The sequence below is a fragment of the Capricornis sumatraensis genome, chromosome 14 (assembly GCF_032405125.1).
Source record: "Capricornis sumatraensis isolate serow.1 chromosome 14, serow.2, whole genome shotgun sequence".
NCBI lineage: Eukaryota > Metazoa > Chordata > Mammalia > Artiodactyla > Bovidae > Capricornis > Capricornis sumatraensis.
In genome coordinates, this window is record NC_091082.1 from 78,378,579 (window position 1) to 78,398,395 (window position 19,817).

At 48.3% G+C, this 19,817-nt stretch overlaps 1 protein-coding gene across 1 annotated transcript; it reads right to left on the reverse strand.

The window, feature by feature from the left end:
* Positions 1-1,366: 1,366 nt before the first annotated feature.
* Positions 1,367-8,243, reverse strand: NENF (neudesin neurotrophic factor). The gene is made up of 4 exons (XM_068986464.1): positions 8,076-8,243; positions 3,754-3,814; positions 2,818-2,921; positions 1,367-1,867 (listed from the first exon to the last, which is right to left on the reverse strand). Exons 1-4 carry the CDS (start codon positions 8,241-8,243, stop codon positions 1,691-1,693), a joined length of 510 nt encoding a protein of 169 aa, XP_068842565.1. The 3' UTR covers positions 1,367-1,690.
* Between the last annotated feature and the right edge of the window lie 11,574 nt (positions 8,244-19,817).

Below are 19,817 nucleotides of genomic sequence, written 5' to 3' on the forward strand. Positions count from 1 at the left end.
TCAGGGCAAAATGTCCCAGTACAGACCGCCTTGGCAACATGAACAACTTCTTGAATTCCAGGCCACAGAGTCCTGCCTGAAAAGTTTTAGACCCACTCCTCATGGATGGCCAGTAAGCTCCCAGCTTCTTGGCTGGGACCCAGGAGTCCGCCATTAGTCTGGACACACCAAAGAGTAAAGCAAAGGTCAAACCTGGACCTTGGTAAGGATGGGTATGAGTCCTCCTGGAGGTGACTGGTAAGGTAGTGCTCCTGAAAGTCCATCTGAGCCCAAGTGTATCACAGTCTCTAAGGGAGCTCATTGCAAATGCAATTCCCATGTGGCATCCCAGGAATACTAAATACTAAGCCTTGGGGGTGGGATATGGGAATCAGCATCTTCAACAGTCACCCTAGGAGAGTCTTCTGCTTAGTATAAAATTCTCTCTTGAGGGGTAAGTGCTATTTGTTTTAATAAAAGACGAAGTTTTGTGTCAAAGAAATTTGTCTCAAAAAAAAAAAAAAATCTCTGCTATAAAATTTCCAGGATGAGTCTAACGCAGAATTTCTCAACCTTGGCACAACTGGCATTTTGGACCAGACAATTCTTTGTTCTGGGCACTGTCCTGTGCATTGTAGGATGTTTAAAAACATCCCCCCACACTAGATACCAATAGCATCCTACAGCTGTAACAACCAACCTTTCAAAACAGCTCCAGACACTGCCAGAAGTCCCTTAAGGGAAAAATCCTACCCTCAAAAGAGTCTTTCCTTATGAAATCTGAGCTGAGTTCAGTGTGCTGCCTGTTCTTCACCGTCATTGGAATGACCTCCAGGCCAGGCCCTGCGCACATGGAACCCCCGCCCTCCTCACCACTTTCCAGCTGCAGGTGGAGCTGAGGCCAGTTCACATTGTCGTTCTCCTGGTTGTGGTGAAGAGCCAGGCCCTTTAATAGCTCCCTTTCCCCTTCTCCTTTGTGGCTTGTTCCCTGGTGGCTCAGATGATAAAGTGCAATGTGAGAGACCTGGGTTCGATCCCTGGGTCGGGAAGATCCCCTGGAGAAAGGCGTGGCAATCCACTCCAATGTTCTTGCCTGGAATACTCCATGGACAGAGGAACTTGGCAGGATAAGTCCATGGGGTCACAAAGAGCTGGACACTACTGAGCGACTAACAGTTTCAGCTTCCCCTTCTCCACCCTTCCTCCTGATGCACCTCCTTCCTGCCACATCTCATGGATGCCTCTGCCGCCTGGCCCCCTCGCTTGCCAGGGAGACAGAAAGCAGGCCAGCAGAGACAAGTGGTGCTAATGAGGCTCCAAGAAATGCCCTGCGGGGAAGAATTCTCCTTTTGCGAAAACAGGAAGTTTATTTTGGTGCTTAAAGTACACAGGGCCACAGTAGAAAATCTGACAAGTATAGAACAATATAAAGAAATCAAGGCCACTTGTAATTCCACTGCCCACGAAGCCCCCGCTGACACCTAGGAGGCGTTCCCCTCGGCCACCATGACCTCCCCGTTGGTGTGCAGGCAGGACACCTGGGTGAACAGAACACTTGACCAAGGGTGATGAGAGCCATTCAGCGTTCCAGGTGACACACGTGCTCTATTCAGAGCCGGTGGTGACCAGAGGGTGCGAACGCCTGTTTTGCAGGAGATCTTGCGTTGGAGGGTCTCCCCGCCTCGCCTTCCCAGGGCCAAGCTCCTGCCAATCAGAACTCATCCTTTATGTCGAAGTGGGGCTGGTCTTCAGGCTTGAAGTCCAGGTTTGGGCTGCCATCCTCATTGAGGATTCTTCGGGCTGTATAGCCAACGATCGGGTATTTGGCTTTGTACACTCTGGTGAAGACGTCATCCAGTGATTCCAGCTCCTCGGCCGTGAGGCCCGTCTTGGGGAGAAAAGCCCGAGAAACACAGGGTTGGGAATGAATGAATTGGACTTGGCCCCGGCCTCTCACACCTCCTCCCTGCTTTATTCTCCCCATATCCTTCAGGCAAGAAAAAAAGAAAAACCTCTTGAAAATCAAATCGCGGACAGCTGACTTTTTTTGTGTGCTCATGAGTGTTGGCGGAGAGGAGATGGGGGAAGCAGGGGCCACATCAGGTTTCGGGGTTTGATTGACATGGGAATGATAGGGTCCAGAGAGCTCCCAGGCGGTGCGGGGGGCGCCCTGTGTGGTCTGCAGCCACCTCCTCTCTGGAATGACTCTCACCGCTCTCTACCCTCCCCCCATGATAGATCTGCACACCCTCTCCGCTCCACAATTTCTTAATTTGTTTCTGTAATGTTGTCACTCAAGAGTTTGACTCATCTGAGCGACACTGGAGTGAATGCCAGCCTTTCTGTTAGGATGATTGAGATGACCCTGAAGTGGTCTTTGCTAAGGCTGTTGTCTCCTTCACAGAAATATGAGCATGCGGGAGCCTCTGCTTCATCCCCTGAGCGACCAGGAGTGGCTTGGGAAGTGGGTCTCAGAGATGAAGAGCAAAGCACCCAGGGGCTAGGGGTGGCGGGGGCAGACTGTAAGGGGGGTGGCACTGCCAAGGCAGGCGGGAGCCAGACTGTGAGGATCACTGAGCTTGATCACAAGTGCCCAAGAGTCTGGCCTTGACTCTGCAGGCAGTGGGGAGCCATGGAGGATTCTTGAGCAGAAACGTTAACAGCGAGATCTCTACTTTAAGAAAACAACCGGCTAACAACCGGCTATCAGAGGGAATGGACTGGACTGTGAACCGACTAGTTAGGAAGCTTTGCTGTTGCCCAGGGGCACGTGTGTCAGGGGGAAGGCCATGGCCAAGGAGGTGGGGCACTCTGACAGAGGCTCAGAATCTGGCTCACAGTGTCATGGGTGAGGTCTGCAGGGTCCAGGGACATCTTGGCCACCCCTCTGGTGGAGTCCTTCCCGGTCAAGGCGTTGTAGGGAGCTCCTCGTCCATAAAACTCTGCAGTGGGGAGGACAGAAGAGGATATGAGCAGGTGTGCACAGAGCAGCTAGGAGGGGGTGGGCGGGGGCTTTCAATAACCCCCCCAATCCTAGAGAGACCCCGGCCTGAGAGGAGGGTCGGCAGTGAGGAGAGGAAGTCCAACAAGCCACCCCAGCCATCTGCTTGAGTCCCACAGTTCAGAATATGAAATAAATCATACATGCTGGGCCGACAGGTAACTTTTTTAAAAATATAAGATGAAAACAATCTCTTAAAAATATCTAAAATGTAAACAAGAGGAATGTTCTGTCTGCCTAAATGCTCATGGAAGCCAAGTCTATTTCCATACGTCTTTGGCTTGGTATCAAATAAACAACAAACCATTACAAGACAGCTTCCGTGATATCAGCTATAGTTTCCATTACAGAAAACACGAAAGGGCATTAAAGAGCTCTACAATGTTCCGTGATCTCAACCCTTTGCTAAGTAAAGGGTTTTTGCTAAGGCAAATCATTCAGTTTGACTCTGACTCTAGAGGCAACAGGGAGCCACAGAAGACTTTTGAGCAGGAGCATGATACTGTTAGAGAAACACTGCTGAAGCACACTGACAAAGGCAAAGCGCTCAGGGACTTCCCGGGCAGTCTAGTGAGGGTTTGATCCCTGGTCGGGGAATTGAGATTTTGCAGGCCACACAACACAGCCAAAAAGAAAAAAAAAAAAAAAAAATTATGAACCCACTCTGGAGGGAAAGGACTTGCCCGTATTCCCTCTGCTCCCTCACCCCTAGAGCACCCACTTTGGGCATCATGCCCCCCAGAGGTAAGGGTTCATGAAAGCAAGCCACTTACCCTTTCCAGAAGTGACATCGAACACCACCCCCTTGACTGCCATGTAGATGGGCTGATCTTCCTAGAAAGCAAGCGGGAAGGTATGAGGAGGAAGCAGAGAGCCCTGCTCTTTTGGCTCAAGTTAGTAAAGTCTTTTCCCATCATGGGCAGTGCAAGGGGCGGTGGGTGAAGTTACAAAGCAGCTGTTGTCAGCCAGTCCTCAGCCAGCATATGACCCTACCTGCAGAAGCACGCCCACTCACAAAACCTGGGAAAAGTTACGAAGCTTCATGACAAGTCTATGGCAATACCTTTCTTTTAAAGAAAAATCAGGAGCTGAAGCAGCTCTATTCAGATAAAAATTCAAAAGAATATTGAAGTTACTTAAATCGGTTTAAATTGCCTCTCATTTTCACCACACGTGGATGTAATCAGTGCAAATGAGCTACGATATGTTTTGCTTCTTATAGGTAATATTAGTTCATACAAACATTGTCATGTGTTGAAATAACCAAAACAGCTGTCACTTAAACAGCTCTATCGTATTTTAGTTATGCTATACCTGTTTACTATTCTTCTATTTTGGCTTATCTGGATGGTTTCCAATTCCTTAGAACCATAACGGCAGCATTATGAACACCTTTCAAGTTACTTTCTTATGTGTTGAGCTATTTCCTTGAGGCCTATTTCAATATATCGAATTCTGGGGCCCAAGTAGATGACCAACATAATCACTTTTTATATTTTACCAGTTTGTCCTTCAAAAAGTCATCTATGGTGCTAGAAATATACAAGCAATGCCGTTTCCTTGCAGCTGTAACCATGGGTTTTACATTTTACTTTTTGCTGTATTTGTGGGTATTCAGAAGGAAGGACAGAAAATAAAATGTAGTTCCTAAGTGACAGGTAAGGACTCTGGAGGAATTTTAAGTTAAAAACAGATATTGTATATTAACACATATATGTGGAATCTAGAAAAACAGAACATGCTAAGTCTCTTCAGTCGTGTCAGACTATGCGTCCCTTTGGACTGTAGCCCGCCAGGCTCCTCTGTCCATGAGGATTCTGCAGGCAAGAATACTGGAGTAGGTTGTATGCCCTCCTCCAGGGGATCTTCCTGACCCAGGGATCGAACCCGCATCTCTTGTGTTTCTTGCGCTGGCAGGCCAGTTCTTTACCACTAGTGCCACTTGGGAAGCCCCCCAGGACACAGTAGGTTCTGTGAAAGACCCCAGCAGCTGGGACCCCTGTCTTTCGAGATCTCCAATCTGAAGCGTCCACCGAAGATTCTGTGCAGCTCCCTGCCGGGAGTCCGGGCTCTCAGCACAAAGTGCACCGCAGAGTCTGGGACAGCAGAGTCTGCCCTGGCTCTCATCCAAAATGATTATCATACAAATGAGACTCATCGCTAGATGTTTCGGAGAGACTTGTTTACAAGGTCCACCATCCCACAGCAGAAACTCTTGGGGGTCAGATGTGTTTTGCAATTCAGAATTTGTCAGATTTAGAAAGGTGTCATGAGGCACATACCAGAACACCTACGGGGGTCTGAGGAAGCACCCTGTCATCAAGGATATCAGCATTTCACAGTAAAGCATAAAGGTGAATAGTCACACTAAGTAGGATAAATAAAGTCTATAAATAGACTTGCGTAGCTCCAGCAAGGTTCCATTACGAAAAGCATTCAGATCAGGCAGGGTTTCGCTGTCAAATGATATTAAAAAAAACCTTCTGCTTTCCAAAGCTCCTTTTCTTCGATTTCTGAACTGCATAAGAGGATTACGGGTCTGTTATACAGCCTCTTGTTTGTATCTTTAGTAATAAACTAATAATAATATTAATACCAGCTAAGATTGCCTAAGGTTTACTGTGCTAAGACTACTCCAGGCCTCAGCTAAGCACTTTGCACACCACCATCTCATTTAATTCTCACAAAACCCCCACACAGAATAGGAACTCTTATTATAGCCAATATGATGGCCAGTTTTATGTGTCAATTTGGATCGGTGACAGTATCCTTATTCAGTACTTATCTACGTATTGTACAGAGGTATTAATGTAGACGCGATTAATATATACAACTGTTGACTCTGTGTACAGAAGATTATCCTGGATAATCTAGGTGAGCCTGATACTATCAGTTGAAAGGCCTTAAGAGCCTTTGAGGCTTCCCTGAGGAGGAAGAAATATACCACCAGTGGACTGCAGGATCTGTTCCTGCCCAGAGGTTTCTCGCCAGCCCTTTCTGACACCCTGACCTATTCAATTCAGACTTACCTAGCCAGCCTGCATGATCACATAAACCAATTCTTGCAATTAAAAAAAAAAAAAAAAATATATATATATATATATATATATATATATATATATATATATATAGGGACTTCCCTGGTGGTCCAGTGGTTAAGAATCCAAGCTTCCACTGCAGGGGGCATGGATTTGCTCCCTGGTTGGGGAACTAAGATCGTGCATGCCATGTGGTGCAGCCAGTATATATATATATACAATAGATACACACACATACATACGTAGATAATTTTTTTAACTGGTTCTGTTTCTGATGGAACCCTGACTGATAACAAGTATCACAGATTAAAAAAAAAAATTGAGACTTTAGCTATTTGCTGCTCAAAGGGACTCAAATCCAGATATGATTCAAACGTCTAATGCTCTAATGAGCATTATACAAACAGTTAACACTCCTGAGAGTGAAAGGCGATGCTATTAACTTAGAACTCTTTCTTCCCTTGGGTTCTGTGCTGGGGGTCCCTAGGATCACCCCTAGATTTGGAGATTCATGAGAAGGACTCAGAGAATTTGGCAGAGTTGGACTCAGAGCTAGTTTATTACAGCAATGTAGCAAGGATACACAGCTGGATCTTAAGGGGAAAGGACACAGAAGGAGCCTAGAGGAATCTACCTGTGGACTTTCTTAGGCTGGCCCTCCCAAGAGGGGGTCAACAGAGCATGTTCTTTCCCTGCAACAAAATGCAGTAACTCATGTATGTTTCTGCCCAGGGAAGCCCTGGAGAGCTTCAGAGCCCAAGGTCTTTACTGGGGGTCTGCCATGCAAGCCCTGTCTGCCCAGCACTGTTCAACATGAACGCACAGTTTGTACAAAGAGCCCAGACTGAGCCCCCTTTATCTGTTAGGGAAGTGCAGAACACCCTGGAAATCCAGACACCAAGAGCCACTCTTGCAAGCGGGCCTATCTAAGGATGGCAGGCCTGCAATGTTAACTCTTCCCTGCACAGATTCCCTGTTGCTCCAAACGGGGGTCCTTTAACATCCTGCCACATCTTCGTCACCCTCCTTTCGCATTCTCAGTAGCACCATTGCCTAGGGCCCAGGTTTCTAAGTCCCTCTTGTGAACCTAGGCCCGCTAAGGCTACTAAACTTGGGGGTTAGGGAGCCCACAGCAGAGGGTTTTAATGACAGAATATTAGGTTGCTTCCTTCTTCTACCACTATCCGGTGGCACGCCTCCCTTTGCTCACAGTATAAAAGCAGGAGGTTGATTCCTATCTGCTCTGAAACGCTATCCTTCCCTGATTTCCCCACCTAACTCTTCCCCATCTCCTGACCTAATTCCAGCCCCCATGGTCCTTCTCCTGGGCAGCACCCTGTTCGCAGGCTCCACAGCCATCACACTGGGCCCCACCAACCAGAATGGTCAGGTGACTGTGAGCGGTATCCTGGAGTGCTGACCGGCTGACGGGGTGGGATATCTCTGTTTCTAACCTTGGATCTCCCCCTCTGCCGGCTCCCACAGCTCTGGTCTAGCCCCAACAGCACCAGTACTAAAAGCCAGTTTGCGGAGTCCGGGAATACGGAGGCTGGAAGACAGAAGAGCAGGGAGAGCCTGGAGCACCCCTGGGCCTGCCCCCACGCCCGCCTAGCCCAGGGGCAGGCCTTGCTGCCCTCTCTCCCTCCCCGGGAGGAGGCAAAACTGTCTGTCCCCAACTGATGCTCACACTGAAAACAAAAAAGTTTCTCCGTTTCCTGTACTGACTGAGTCAAAATGCGTCTCAAGGAAACAGCTCCAGGAAAGAGAGAGAGTGAGAGGCGCGGGGTGGCTGTTCCGGCCCGGGAAGCCAGGAGCCAGGCGCCCCGACGGCTGGGGACCTCCCCGTGCCCCCAGGCGGCGATCAGGCCTGGACAGAGGGGTCCGGGCAGGCCTCGCGCCCCGCTCGGGGACGGGACTCCGGGAGGAGGCGCTCCCCGAGGCCTGCGCCTGGCCCCCCCGCACCCCGAGATCTCTCCCGCGCTCCGCGGCCTCCCGGGGGGTCTCTGCCCCCGTCTCCGCTTGGCTAGACTCGGCCCAGTCTCCCGGCCCGCGCTCACCTCCTCCCCGCCGTAGCGGGCCAGCTCCTCCTCCGTGAAGAGCCGCACCGGGGGACCTCGCTCGGCGGGACGCGGCGCCTGCCCGGCCCGGGCTGCGGGGAACCCCGCGGCCAGCGCCACGATCAGGGCCAGCGCGACCAGCCGCCGCCCGGGCGCGGGGCCCGCCATGGTGAGCGCGCCGAGCCCGGCCAGGGGCGGCCTAGGCGGCGGAGCCCGAGCGCGCCCGCCCCGCGGCCCCGGAGCTCCGCCCCCGCGCGCGCCGGCCCAGTGGCCGGGAGGCCCGCGAGCCTGGAGCCGACAGCCGGACTCCGTGCCTCCCGCGGGCGGCGTCCCGCGCTCGGCCACCCGAACCCCGAGACCGGATACTTGGAGCTGGGGTGCTGGGGTCTACAAACTACAGACTGAAAATTTCGCCAAAGAGTGGCACGTGTCGCAGCAGTCCCTTGTGTTAAGATTACAGGGTTGACTCAGCCCAGCATTCCAGCACCGAGGAAGATGTATTTATAACCTAGGACCCCAACTTTCTTAATTCATTTTTACTTTGGGCTGACTTTTTTCTTCCCAGTTGTGTTTAAATTTCGGGTCTCCAAAGGATTTTTGCAAAGGTGGGGCACATCAAAGACATACCCTGAAATAATAATAGCTAACATGGGAAATAGATGGGGAAACAGTGGAAACAGTGGCTGACTTTGTTTTTTGGGCTCCAAAATCATTGTTGATGGTGATTGCAGCCATGAAATTAAAAGACGCATACTCCTTGGAAGAAAAGTTATGACCAACCTAGATAGCATATTCAAAAGCAGAGACATTACCTTGCCAACAAAGGTCTGTCTAGTCAAGGCTATGGTTTTTCCCGTGGTCATGTATGGATGTGAGAGTTGGACTGTGAAGAAAGCTGAGTGCCGAAGAATTGATGCTTTTGAACTGTGGTGTTGGAGAAGACTCTTGAGAGTCCCTTGGACTGCAAGGAGATCCAGCCAATCCATCCTGAAGGAGATCAGTCCTGGATGTTCTTTGGAAGGACTCATGCTGAAGCTGAAACTCCAATACTTTGGCCACCTCATGTGAAGAGTTGACTCATTGGAAAAGACTCTGATGCTGGGAAGGATTGGGGGCAGGAGGAGAAGGGGACAACAAAGGATGAGATGGCTGGATGTCATTACTGACTCGATGGACGTGAGTCTGAGTGAACTCTGGGAGTCGGTGATGGACAGGGAGGCCTTGGTGTGCTGTAGTTCATGGGGTTGCAGAGTCGGACACGACTGAGTGACTGAACTGAACTGAACTAAACTGAACATTTGTGCAAGGATGTCTTCATTAATTTATTCAGCAAATGCTTTTTGAGGGTTTCCACATACCAGGTCACTGGAGACACATTGCTGAAGAAGGCAGATCCACGCCCAATGGAGTCTACGTTCTATGGGTGAAATAGACAAAAGTAGTGTGAGGTGGTGATGGATGCTAGAGAGGGGGGAAAACATGGGCAACTGAATAGGGAGCGTTGGGAATTGGGATTTTAAATAGGCTGAGGGGGGAAAGCCCCAGGGAAGACGGTATTTGTATAAACGTCTAGAGGACATATGCCCAGATGGTAAAGAATCCACCTGCAGTGCAGGAGACCTGGGTTTGATCCCCGGGTGGGGAAAATCCCCTGGCAAGGAAATGGCAACCCCCTCCAGTATTCTTACCTGGAGAATTCCATGGACAGAGGAGCCTAGCAGGCTACAGTCCATGGGGTCGCAAAGAGTCGGACAAGACTGAGGAACACACATGCGCACTATGGGAAATGAGGGAGGTAGCTCGGGGGCGCGGGGAGCAATCCTTACAAAGGGGAAACTACAGAAATGCTGAGGAAGGAGAGTGTCCTGCTTGTTGGAGGTACAGCAAGGAGGGAAGAAGGGTAGACAGTGAGGTTGTGGGGTAAGGGGGTACAGGGAGCTGGAGGCAAGGGGCAGATCTTGTGGGACCTCCCAGCTTTTTTTTTTTTAATGACTTTGGCTTTTAGGTTGAGTGAATGGAACAGAGGAATGAGTTAAAATGTTTATGGAATGACTTTGACTCCTGTGGGGAGAAAAGACAGAAGTGGAAGCTACTGTTATAATCCAGGCGAGAGATGTTGGTGCTTTGGCCCATCAAGGGAGGTGATGAGAAGTGGGTGGGTCACGGATTTGTTTTGCATGTGTGGCTCACAAGATTTGCTGACAGATGAGACATGGGGTCTGAGAGACAGAGAGGAGCCAAGGATGACCCCAAGGGTTTTTGGCCTGGGCAGCTGAAGGATGGAGTCTCCACTTATTGAGATAAGGAGAGACAGTAGGAGGAGCAGGTTTGGGTGAAGATCAAGATCAGGCTTGTTCACTCTGAGAACACTTAGACAGCCAGGTGGAAGTATCAAATAGACCGTTGGCTGTATGAATCTGGAATTAGAGGGAGAGCTCAGGCAAGAGAGAGAAAATTTGGAACCCTTGGCATTTAGTTTGTATTTAAAGCCACGGAATGGATGAGATCATCAGGAAGGGCATGTAGATTGAAAAGAGGCAGGAACAAGGACTGAGTTCTTGAGGCTTGCCAACATTTTGTGGTTGGGAGAACCAGCCACCAAAGACGGGCGTGCTGTGTACTAAGCACTTTTACGTGTATTAGCTCATTTAATCCTCACTGTAACTCTATGAAGCTCCTCTGTCCATGGGATTTCTCAGGCAAAAATACTAGAGTGAGTTGCCGTTTTCTTCTCCAGGGCATCTTCCAGACCCAGGAATCAAACCAGGGTTTCCTGCATTGCAGGCAGATTCTTTACTGACTGAGCTATGAGGGAATCCTATTCCATGTAGTAAGTAAGAGCTGTTATTATCACCCATTTTACAAATGATGAAATTTAACTGCACAGACCTTAAGTGCCTTGCTCAACATCACACAGTAGGTGGAAGAGCTAAGATTCAAGCACTGGCCCTATGTCCCAGAGTCTGCCCCTGACCACCCGTCTATACTTCCCTTCCCTGATTGTACCAAGTTCTCAGCCCTGTACTTCTTCAACAGAGTGGACTTTGATTACAGAGCAGCCTAAACAAGACCTGTCCACAAACCATCTGAATCTTAATTTCCACATCAGTAACATATCAGCCCACCTCCTAGATAGGACTGTGCTGAAACTAAAAGTGATGCAGGTGTGAAAAGCTGCGTAAGCTGTGCAATATCCACGTTACACCGTGTCACCAGGTCTCCAGGTAGGAAGAGGCCCTGCTAAGCCCTTAGAATATCACCCTTTTCCTGATGCATCCTGTTCCTTGGCATACAGGGTGCAGCATCTCTACTTGAGCCCTTTTCTCTCCCTACAATTGTGTTATTAAGAACTGCTTTGGGCCCAAGGAAACTCCCTATAATTTCTACTGATCAGATCTAGCTTCCCCGTCCCAGAGACGCTGAGTGTGAGTCTATAATGGAATAGCATGTTCACATGCCCTTGGATTTCTCCAGGCCTCCTCCTGATGGCTCTTCCCAGATTGAAGAGATTTCTACTTGAAATTCGAGAGATTTCTACTTGAACCCAGATTTGTTTTCCCAAATGAATCAGTTACCTTCAAGGAAAACAGAAACTACTCTATGGCTGTGCTGTAGGGAGTTGGTTATATAGGTAATGGAAGAGGCTAAGAAGCAACCCTGAGGGAGCCCAGAGATTAGCAAAACAGGAAGATTGGTAACATCCGGGAGTGTCTTAGAGCTTAGGAGCCTGCGTCACCTGACTGAAGCTAGAACCACGCGTGCACACACACACACACACACACACACACACACACACACAGCGTTTGCCTCGGGGCTAGAGCTGTGGAAGGGAAGCTGCTAGGGCAGAGCACAAGGGAGAGAAAAACCGCGGCTTCCCATTGGCCCAGTTCTGCTCCAGGCTTCCAGCAGAGCTTCCTCTTGGCTGAGCCCAGTGGAAACCCAGCCTTCAGGACCAGTCCCTGTAACCCAGAGCAGGAGAGGCAAGAATGGGATCTGAGAGCAAATAAGCCCAGGATCAGCCCAACCCAGCCTCCACCGACCTGGCTTCTACCCGCTCATCTTGTTACCAAGTCCAAGCTCTCTTGGCTCACTGCACAACAGGCCAATGAATCTGAGAGACCAGAGATTGAGGCATGGAAGAGACTTTAGTCGGAGCCAGCAGACCGAGAAGATGGCAGGCTAGCACCTCAAGATAACCATCTTATTGGGGTCTGGATGCCAGGTTCTTTTGTAGATCAGAGAGAAGTGTCAGGTGGGTGTACGCTCCTCAGTTCTGTCTCGTCACAACAAAGATTTGGAGTGACGGAAATTAAAGCCCCCCTCGGCGTGTCACAGCTCTCGGGTCTTGGACAGACTGTGTTATAGCTCTCGGGTCTCACACGGACCATGTTATGGCTCTTAGACAAATCAGTGTTACAGCTCTATTTTATTTAGATAATAGCAGGAAAATCCATCTTCGAGGCGTGATGGCACGTCGATCCAAAGATGCAAAGAGAAGAACGCTCCAGTGCGCAGGAGAGAGAGAAACAAAAAGTGTATGCACGCGGGGACGGGGTGGGAGTGGGGGGAGAGAGAGCCCTTTGGCTCCTCTTTTTATATGTTTTTTTCTTCCCCCTGGGCCTGCCCTATGCAAATTGGGCTTAGCCAGGACTGCTGTTCTGCCTGTCCGGTCCTCGGACCTTCCTTTGACTTTCCTTTGTTCTATTTTTGCAGGCTTTTCCCTTCCTTGTCTTTTAGCCACCGCCATTTTGGACTCCTCCTATTCTAACTACCTAACAGAAAGAAGCAATGAGGAACTAAAGTCAAAGGCAGAACAGAGAGGGAGAGGCAATGGGGAAGTAAAGTGAAAGGGTCTCAGTTCAGTTCAGTCGCTCAGTCGTGTCCAACTGTTTGCGACCCCATGAATCGCAGCACGCCAGGCCTCCCTGTCCATCACCAACTCCTGGAGTTCACTCACACTCACGTCCATTGAGTCAGTGACGCCATCCAGCCATCTCATCCTCTGTCGTCCCCTTCTCCTCCTGCCCCCAATCCCTCCCAGCATCAGAGTCTTTTCCAATGAGTCAACTCTTCCCATGAGGTGGCCAAAGTACTGGAGTTTCAGCTTCAGCATCATTTCCTCCAAAGAAATCCCAGGGCTGATCTCCTTCAGAATGGACTGGTTAGATCTCCTTGCAGTCCAAGGGACTCCCAAGAGTCTTCTCCAACACCACAGTTCAAAACCATCAATTCTTGGGCTCTCAGCTTTCTTCACAGTCCAACTCTCACATCCATACATGACCACTGGAAAAACCATAGCCTTGACTAGACACCTTTGTTGGAAAACTAATGGCTCTGCTTTTCAATATGCTATGCTATCTAGGTTGGTCATAACTTTTCTTCCAAGGAATAAGCATCTCTTAATTTCATGGCTACAGTCACCATCTGCAGTGATTTTGGAGCCCCCCAAAATAAAGTCTGCCACTGTTTCCACTGTTTCCCCATCTATTTCCCATGAACTGATGGGACCAGATGCCATGATCTTCGTTTTCTGAATGTTGAGCTTTAAGACAACTTTTTCACTCTCTTCTTTCACTTTCAAGAGGCTTTTTAGTTCCTCTTCACTTTCTGCCATAAGGGTGGTGTCATCTGCATATCTGAGGTTATTGATATTTCTCCCGGCAATCTTGATTCCAGCTTGTGCTTCTTCCAGCCCAGTGTTTCTCATGATGTACTCTGCATAGAAGTTAAATAAGCAGGGTGACAATATACAGCCTTGACGTACTCCTTTTCCTATTTGGAACCAGTCTGTTGCTCCATGTCCAGTTCTAACTGTTGCTTCCTGACCTGCATTTAGGTTTCTCAAGAGGCAGGTCAGGTGGTCTGGCATTCCCATCTCTTTCAGAATTTTCCACAGTTTATTGCGATCCACACAGTCAAAGGCTTTGGCATAGTCAATAAAGCAGAAATAGATGTTTTTCTGGAACTCTCTTGCTTTTTCCATGATCCAGCGGATATTGGCAATTTGATCTCTGGTTCCCCTGCCTTTTCTAAAACCAGCTTGAATATCTGGAAGTTCACAGTTCACGTACTGATGAAACCTGGCTTGGAGAATTTTGAGCATTACTTTACTAGCATGTGAGATGAGTGCAATTGTGCGGTAGTTTGAGCATTCTTTGGCATTGCCTTTCTTTGGGAATGGAATGAAAACTGGCCTTTTCCAGTCCTGTGGCCACTGCTGAGTTTTCCAAATTTGCTGGCATATTGAGTGCAGCACTTTCACAGCATCATCTTTCAGGATTTGAAACAGCTCAACTGGAATTCCATCACCTCCACTAGCTTTGTTCGTAGTGATGCTTTCTAAGGCCCACTTGACTTCACATTCCAGGATGCCTGGCTCTAGGTGAGTGATCACACCATTGTGATTATCTTGGTCATGAAGATCTTTTTTGTATAGTTCTACTGGGTCTACAGTATTGCAAAACATCTCCAAGGGAGTGGCCAGCCTTTGGAACAGGTGTGTTAATCTCTTCTGTTCTCAGATGGGCAGGGACAAACCATCACTCCAGGAGCTGAACAAAAGCACTTTAGTTTATAGTCAGGCAGAGGGGGCAGTGTCCTCCAGGAAAGCCAGGAAGTATAACAACAAAAGCAAGTCAAAGAAACAGTTTCCAACACAGGAGTCAGAATCAGCTTCCTTCCTGCAGCCATCTGACTGTCTCCTAAGGGCCCCTCCATCAGCCCCCTCCAGCCACACCGCCTTCTGTTTGGGTCCCAACCTGGGCCTCTGTACTGGGGTACAAGTCCTCATGGGCTAGGGGCGCAGGTCATCATGACCCTCTTGTCACTCAGGTCTCAACTCACAGGAATCTACCATCTTGAGGCCTTTCTGGACTCCCCATGATCAGCACCTCCTCCCACAGCCACCCTGGCACTCACTATGCCATCCCATATTCTCTTTTCCTTTATTTAGACCTCTGGTCACTATGTGCAATTACTTTGTTCATTTCTTTATTCAAGTACTCTGGGTACCAGCAACTGCCAATCATATCCTTGTTGGAGGCCCTGGGACACAGAAATGAGCCAAACACGTAAGCACCTCATATTCAAGGAGCTGAAACAGTACAAGGAGGCTGAAAATATTGGTGGCCTAAAAGTTCGTACGGGTTTTTCCGGAAGCTGGTACAGAAAAATCCTGTTGACTTAAAAGTACTCACAACCTAAAAGTTGAGTTATGTTTTATTTGGTGGGACTTTTTAGGACTTCCAGCCCAGGAGATAGCATCTCAAGTGACCCTGGGACAGCTGCTTTGAGGAGGCGAGGGGAGGAGCCAGGTTATATGGAAGTTTTGCAACAAAGGGCAGGTAGTCTGAACATCAAAAGATGATTGTTAATTAAAGAAAGGCAGATAACCCAATTAAGGAATATAGCTCTTTTCTATGTATGGGAAGATGCAAGATCTGGGCTCACTGAAATCATTCCTTTCATATGCACCTCAGCTATTTGGGGCCATTTTCGGTATTTTCATGTCCTATGCTTTCTTTCCTCAAGGTTTACCGTAGGAAGAGGCTGCAGTATGATGGCTCCTAGATGGCAGACATTCTTCTCTTTCCTGAGTTCCCTTAGAGCTTACTGGCTCATTTGGGAGAGCTGGAATGGCTGATGACTATGACATCCTTGCATTCTTGTTTACTGATATAGCAGGAAATATTCAAATTTTCAAACCCAATATAAGAAACTCAGAAGGTGGTACATACTAGGGCAAAAAGTAAAGCTGCATAGGGGGATGAGCTGGCAGTGGGGTTCGCTGTTTTAACAGGGTGCTCAGAGGAGGTGATACTGATATAGATAAGGAGATATTGGGAGAAAGACCTGAAGGCAGTGAGGAAGTGGGTCATAGAGCTCCCAGGATTAGAGCAGTCCCAGAACAGGGAGCAGCCACTGCCAGTCTCTAGTGCTCAGCATGTTAAGATGAGGAGAGAGAGAGAGAGAGGGGAGGAAAAACAGACGAGGTAGGCATTGCAGGACAGATCCTATAGCGCCTGATAGGTCCCTGTCAGGACTCTGGCTTTGGAGGAGGCGACGCAGAGGAGTGACATGATCTGCCTTTGTCTAGCAGGCTCTCCCTGACTGCTGTGTTGGGAACTGGCCATGGTTGTAGCCAGGGTGGGAATAGAGAGGGCCAGCTAGGAGGCAACTGAAAATAACCTACGAGAAATGCTAGTGGTGTGTACCACGATGGTGATGACAGAGGTGATGAAAAGGGGCCACATTCTGAATACAGTAGAGCCAGCAGGATTTGCTGATTTAGATGTGGAGTGTAAGAGGAAGAAAAGAACCAAGGATGACTCCAGAGTTTGACCAAAGGAAATGGGAAGATGGAGTTTATGACACTGAGGAAGCCTGAGAGGGGAGTGGGTTTGGGATAGGAAGATCAATAGTTCCACTTAAAGCTTGCAGTAACCACTGACACTAACACACCATATCCTTACAGTGTGCCTGGTGGCATTCCAAGTACTTTCCAACTGATGACTCAGTTAATCCTCTCAGAGCTGTAGGGATAGGTATTAATATTCCTAGTTTTCATGGCAGGTAGTGGATGCACAGAAAGATTAAATAAAGTTCCCATTCAGTAAGTGGCAGAACCAAGACTTAGAACCAGGCAGTTTGGTCACAGCTACCCTCTGCTGTTGCCAGGTGGACATCCAGTGAAGAAGTTGCTTAGGCACCCAGACGGGTGAGCCTGGGCTCAGGGGATAGCTGGAGGTTGGAGATACGCATTTGAATTCACTTGGAATAAAAAATTCACACTAGAGTTGTGCTCTGTTCCTAAGGCTGCTATATCAAAATGCCACAGACTTGGTTGCTTAAAATAACAGAAATGTATCCTATCACGATTCTGGAGGCTGCTGCTGCTGCTGCTGCTGCTGGTAAGTCACTTCAGTTGTGTCTGATCCTGTGTGACCCCATAGACGGCAGCCCACCAGGCTTCCCCGTCCCTGGGATTCTCCAGGCAAGAACATTGGAGTGGGTTGCCATTTCCTTCTCCAATGCATGAAAGTGAAAAGTGAAAGTGAAGTCGCTCAGTCATGTCCAACTCTTCGCGACCCCATGGACTGCAGTCTACCAGGCTCCTCCGTCCTTGGGATTTTCCAGGTAAGAGTACTAGAGTGGGTTGCCATTGCCTTCTCCTTCTGGAGGCTAGAAGTCCGAAATCAAGGTGTCAGCTAGATCATGCTCCCTCCAAGACTTTAGATAGAATCCTTAATTGTCTCTTCTTAGCCTCTGGTGGTGGAGAAGGAAATGGCAACCCACTCCAGTGTTCTTGCCTGGAGAATCCCAGGGACGGAGGAGCCCAGGGACGGTAGGCTGCCGTCTATGGGGTCGCACAGAGTCGGACATGACTGAAGTGACTTAGCAGCAGCAGCAGCAGCCTCTGGTGGTGGCTGACAATCGTTGGGATGCTGCCCATTGCCAGGCTAAGGATGGAGCCTGGCCTCCATCTACAGCTGCATCGGGCATTCTCCCGGTGTGTGTATCTTAATATCCTCTTCCATCACCTTGTAAGGTCACGAGTTACAATAGATGAAGGGATTGCCTTGCTTAGCACGACCTTGTCTTGACTAATGACATCTGCCACAATCCTATTTCCAAGTAAGGTTACATTCTGGGATACCAGGGGTTAGGACTTCCACGTACCTTTTGGGAGAACCCGACTTCCATAACAGGAATTTGCAGGGTATAGGTGGTAATTCAAGCCATGAGACTACAAGAGACCACTTTATTAGTTCCTTGGGAGTGAGAAGGAAGATCAAAGACCTAGCTTGAGGAAGGCCATCCTGTAGAGTTGAGGGGATAAGGAGAAATCAGCAAAAAGAAGTCTTGAGAAGGAGCAGCAAGTGAGGTGAGAGGCAAAATGGGAATACGTGGTGTCCTGAAGCCAGAGGAAGAAAGTGTACAAGGAGGAGGGTGGAAGAGCTAGGCCAATGTAGTCGATAGATCAAGAGAGAGGAGGATGGGAAAATGGCCGTCTGATTTGACAACTCAGAGGTCAAACCTTAATCAGCACCCTTTCAGCAGAGTGGAGAACATAAAAGCCTGATTGGTGTGTGCTCATGTGGAAATGGGAGGAGAGGACTCAGGTGCTGGGAGCCAGCGGGAGGAATCCTGCCCGTGGCAGTGGTATTGAGGAAGGAAGCCAGACAAAACGCAAAGAAGTGATCTAGCTTCAGGGGTTGCCCCTGAGTTTTCCTGAGCATGTACCCCAAAAACCAGAGTCGGCCTGATTTTATTGTTCTGTGCTTTCCACTCTTCTGACACTCTCTGGAAAGAGTTAACTCAGGGCTTCAGGTAACAGTCTCCTGCAAAAGGAGTGTCTCAGCTCAAACCCCTCTGATGGCTCTCTAACTTGCCTGACAGTTAGAGACTTTTACAATTTGTCGATTGTTTACAGCCCCCCAACCACAAGAGGCACAAAGCTTAAAGCATCTTAAGATGCAGAGCCTTTTCTAAGAGCTAAAAATCATATTGGTGATGGGTTTTCACTGTTGACTCAATGACTGCTGCCAGGCCTCCATATTCTTTATCTTTTAGACACCTGAAGGATATTAATCAATGTAATAGGGATATAGAAATAGGAATGTAGTAGCTTTGATGTCAGCAACACTAGACTTTTGAGTTAATTACTTTTCTTTGTTATATATCACTGCACTTCTCTTATGTCCTTGCTATATAAGAATGCAATTTTATTTAGTACTTTCTGAGAGTGGCACCAGACTTTGGGAAGAGCAAGACAAATAAGTCTTCTGGTTGACAAACCCTTATTAGAAAAGGGCTGTAAAATGTTAATTGGCCCTCTGGCCAGAAGATGATGTAAATCACCTAAGACTTGTGTATACAACTAGGTATGCAGAAAGAAAGCCTGGTTTTGATAAGAGTCAGGGCTGCTGATGCTACATAATTTTATTTTATCCATTGATGTCTATGTACAAAAAAAGGTATAAAAGGCCTTTCTGGACAATAGGGGATGGGCCAGTTGCTGGACTGGTTTCCCCCGTGTCTTCTCTTAACTCTATTTTCTGGCTGAATTCCCATCTGGGGCACGGAGGCTCGCCATGTATACTTACTTGCCCTGGCTTCTAAGATCCACACGAGAGGGAGCCCAAGGTGGGGCACCCCCTGCTATTCAAGAGGACGCCGGTGGCCTAACATAGATGGTGCAAGTTTCTTGTCTGGAACTTTATTGGCTTTCCACGTAAACCAAGTTATTCAGCATCTTTTCTCCACTAAATTTTCCTGCTACACTATTTCTTCTTAATCTAATCTTATATTTCTAAATAAATAAGCTTTCCTCGCCTATGCTGTTCACGCTTCAAATTCCCTGGCTCCACCGGGGCAGGACCCCGGCGCTCAGGGACATCAACTATAGAAAATTCCATTTACATGCACATGGTCTGTTTCTTGACTCTAGCATGGAAGAGCCACGAGAGCAAGGACTTTGGAGTACCCTATTCATGTCTATATCCCAGTGCTGACCACACTGTTATTTAAACCATGTCAAATATTGTATTCATCAGTATCTCCTTCAAATGCAGGAACCCATCATTTTCCAATTTGGTCATACCAACAGAGTAGAGAGAAATGATAAGGCTGAACTAGACTTCTCTGGTTCCTTCTAGTTCTAAATTTCTATGGTTGCATGACTTGTTCTATCAACCCCCCTTGTAGTAATGTAGTAAGGCATTTAATGAGTTGTTTATTATT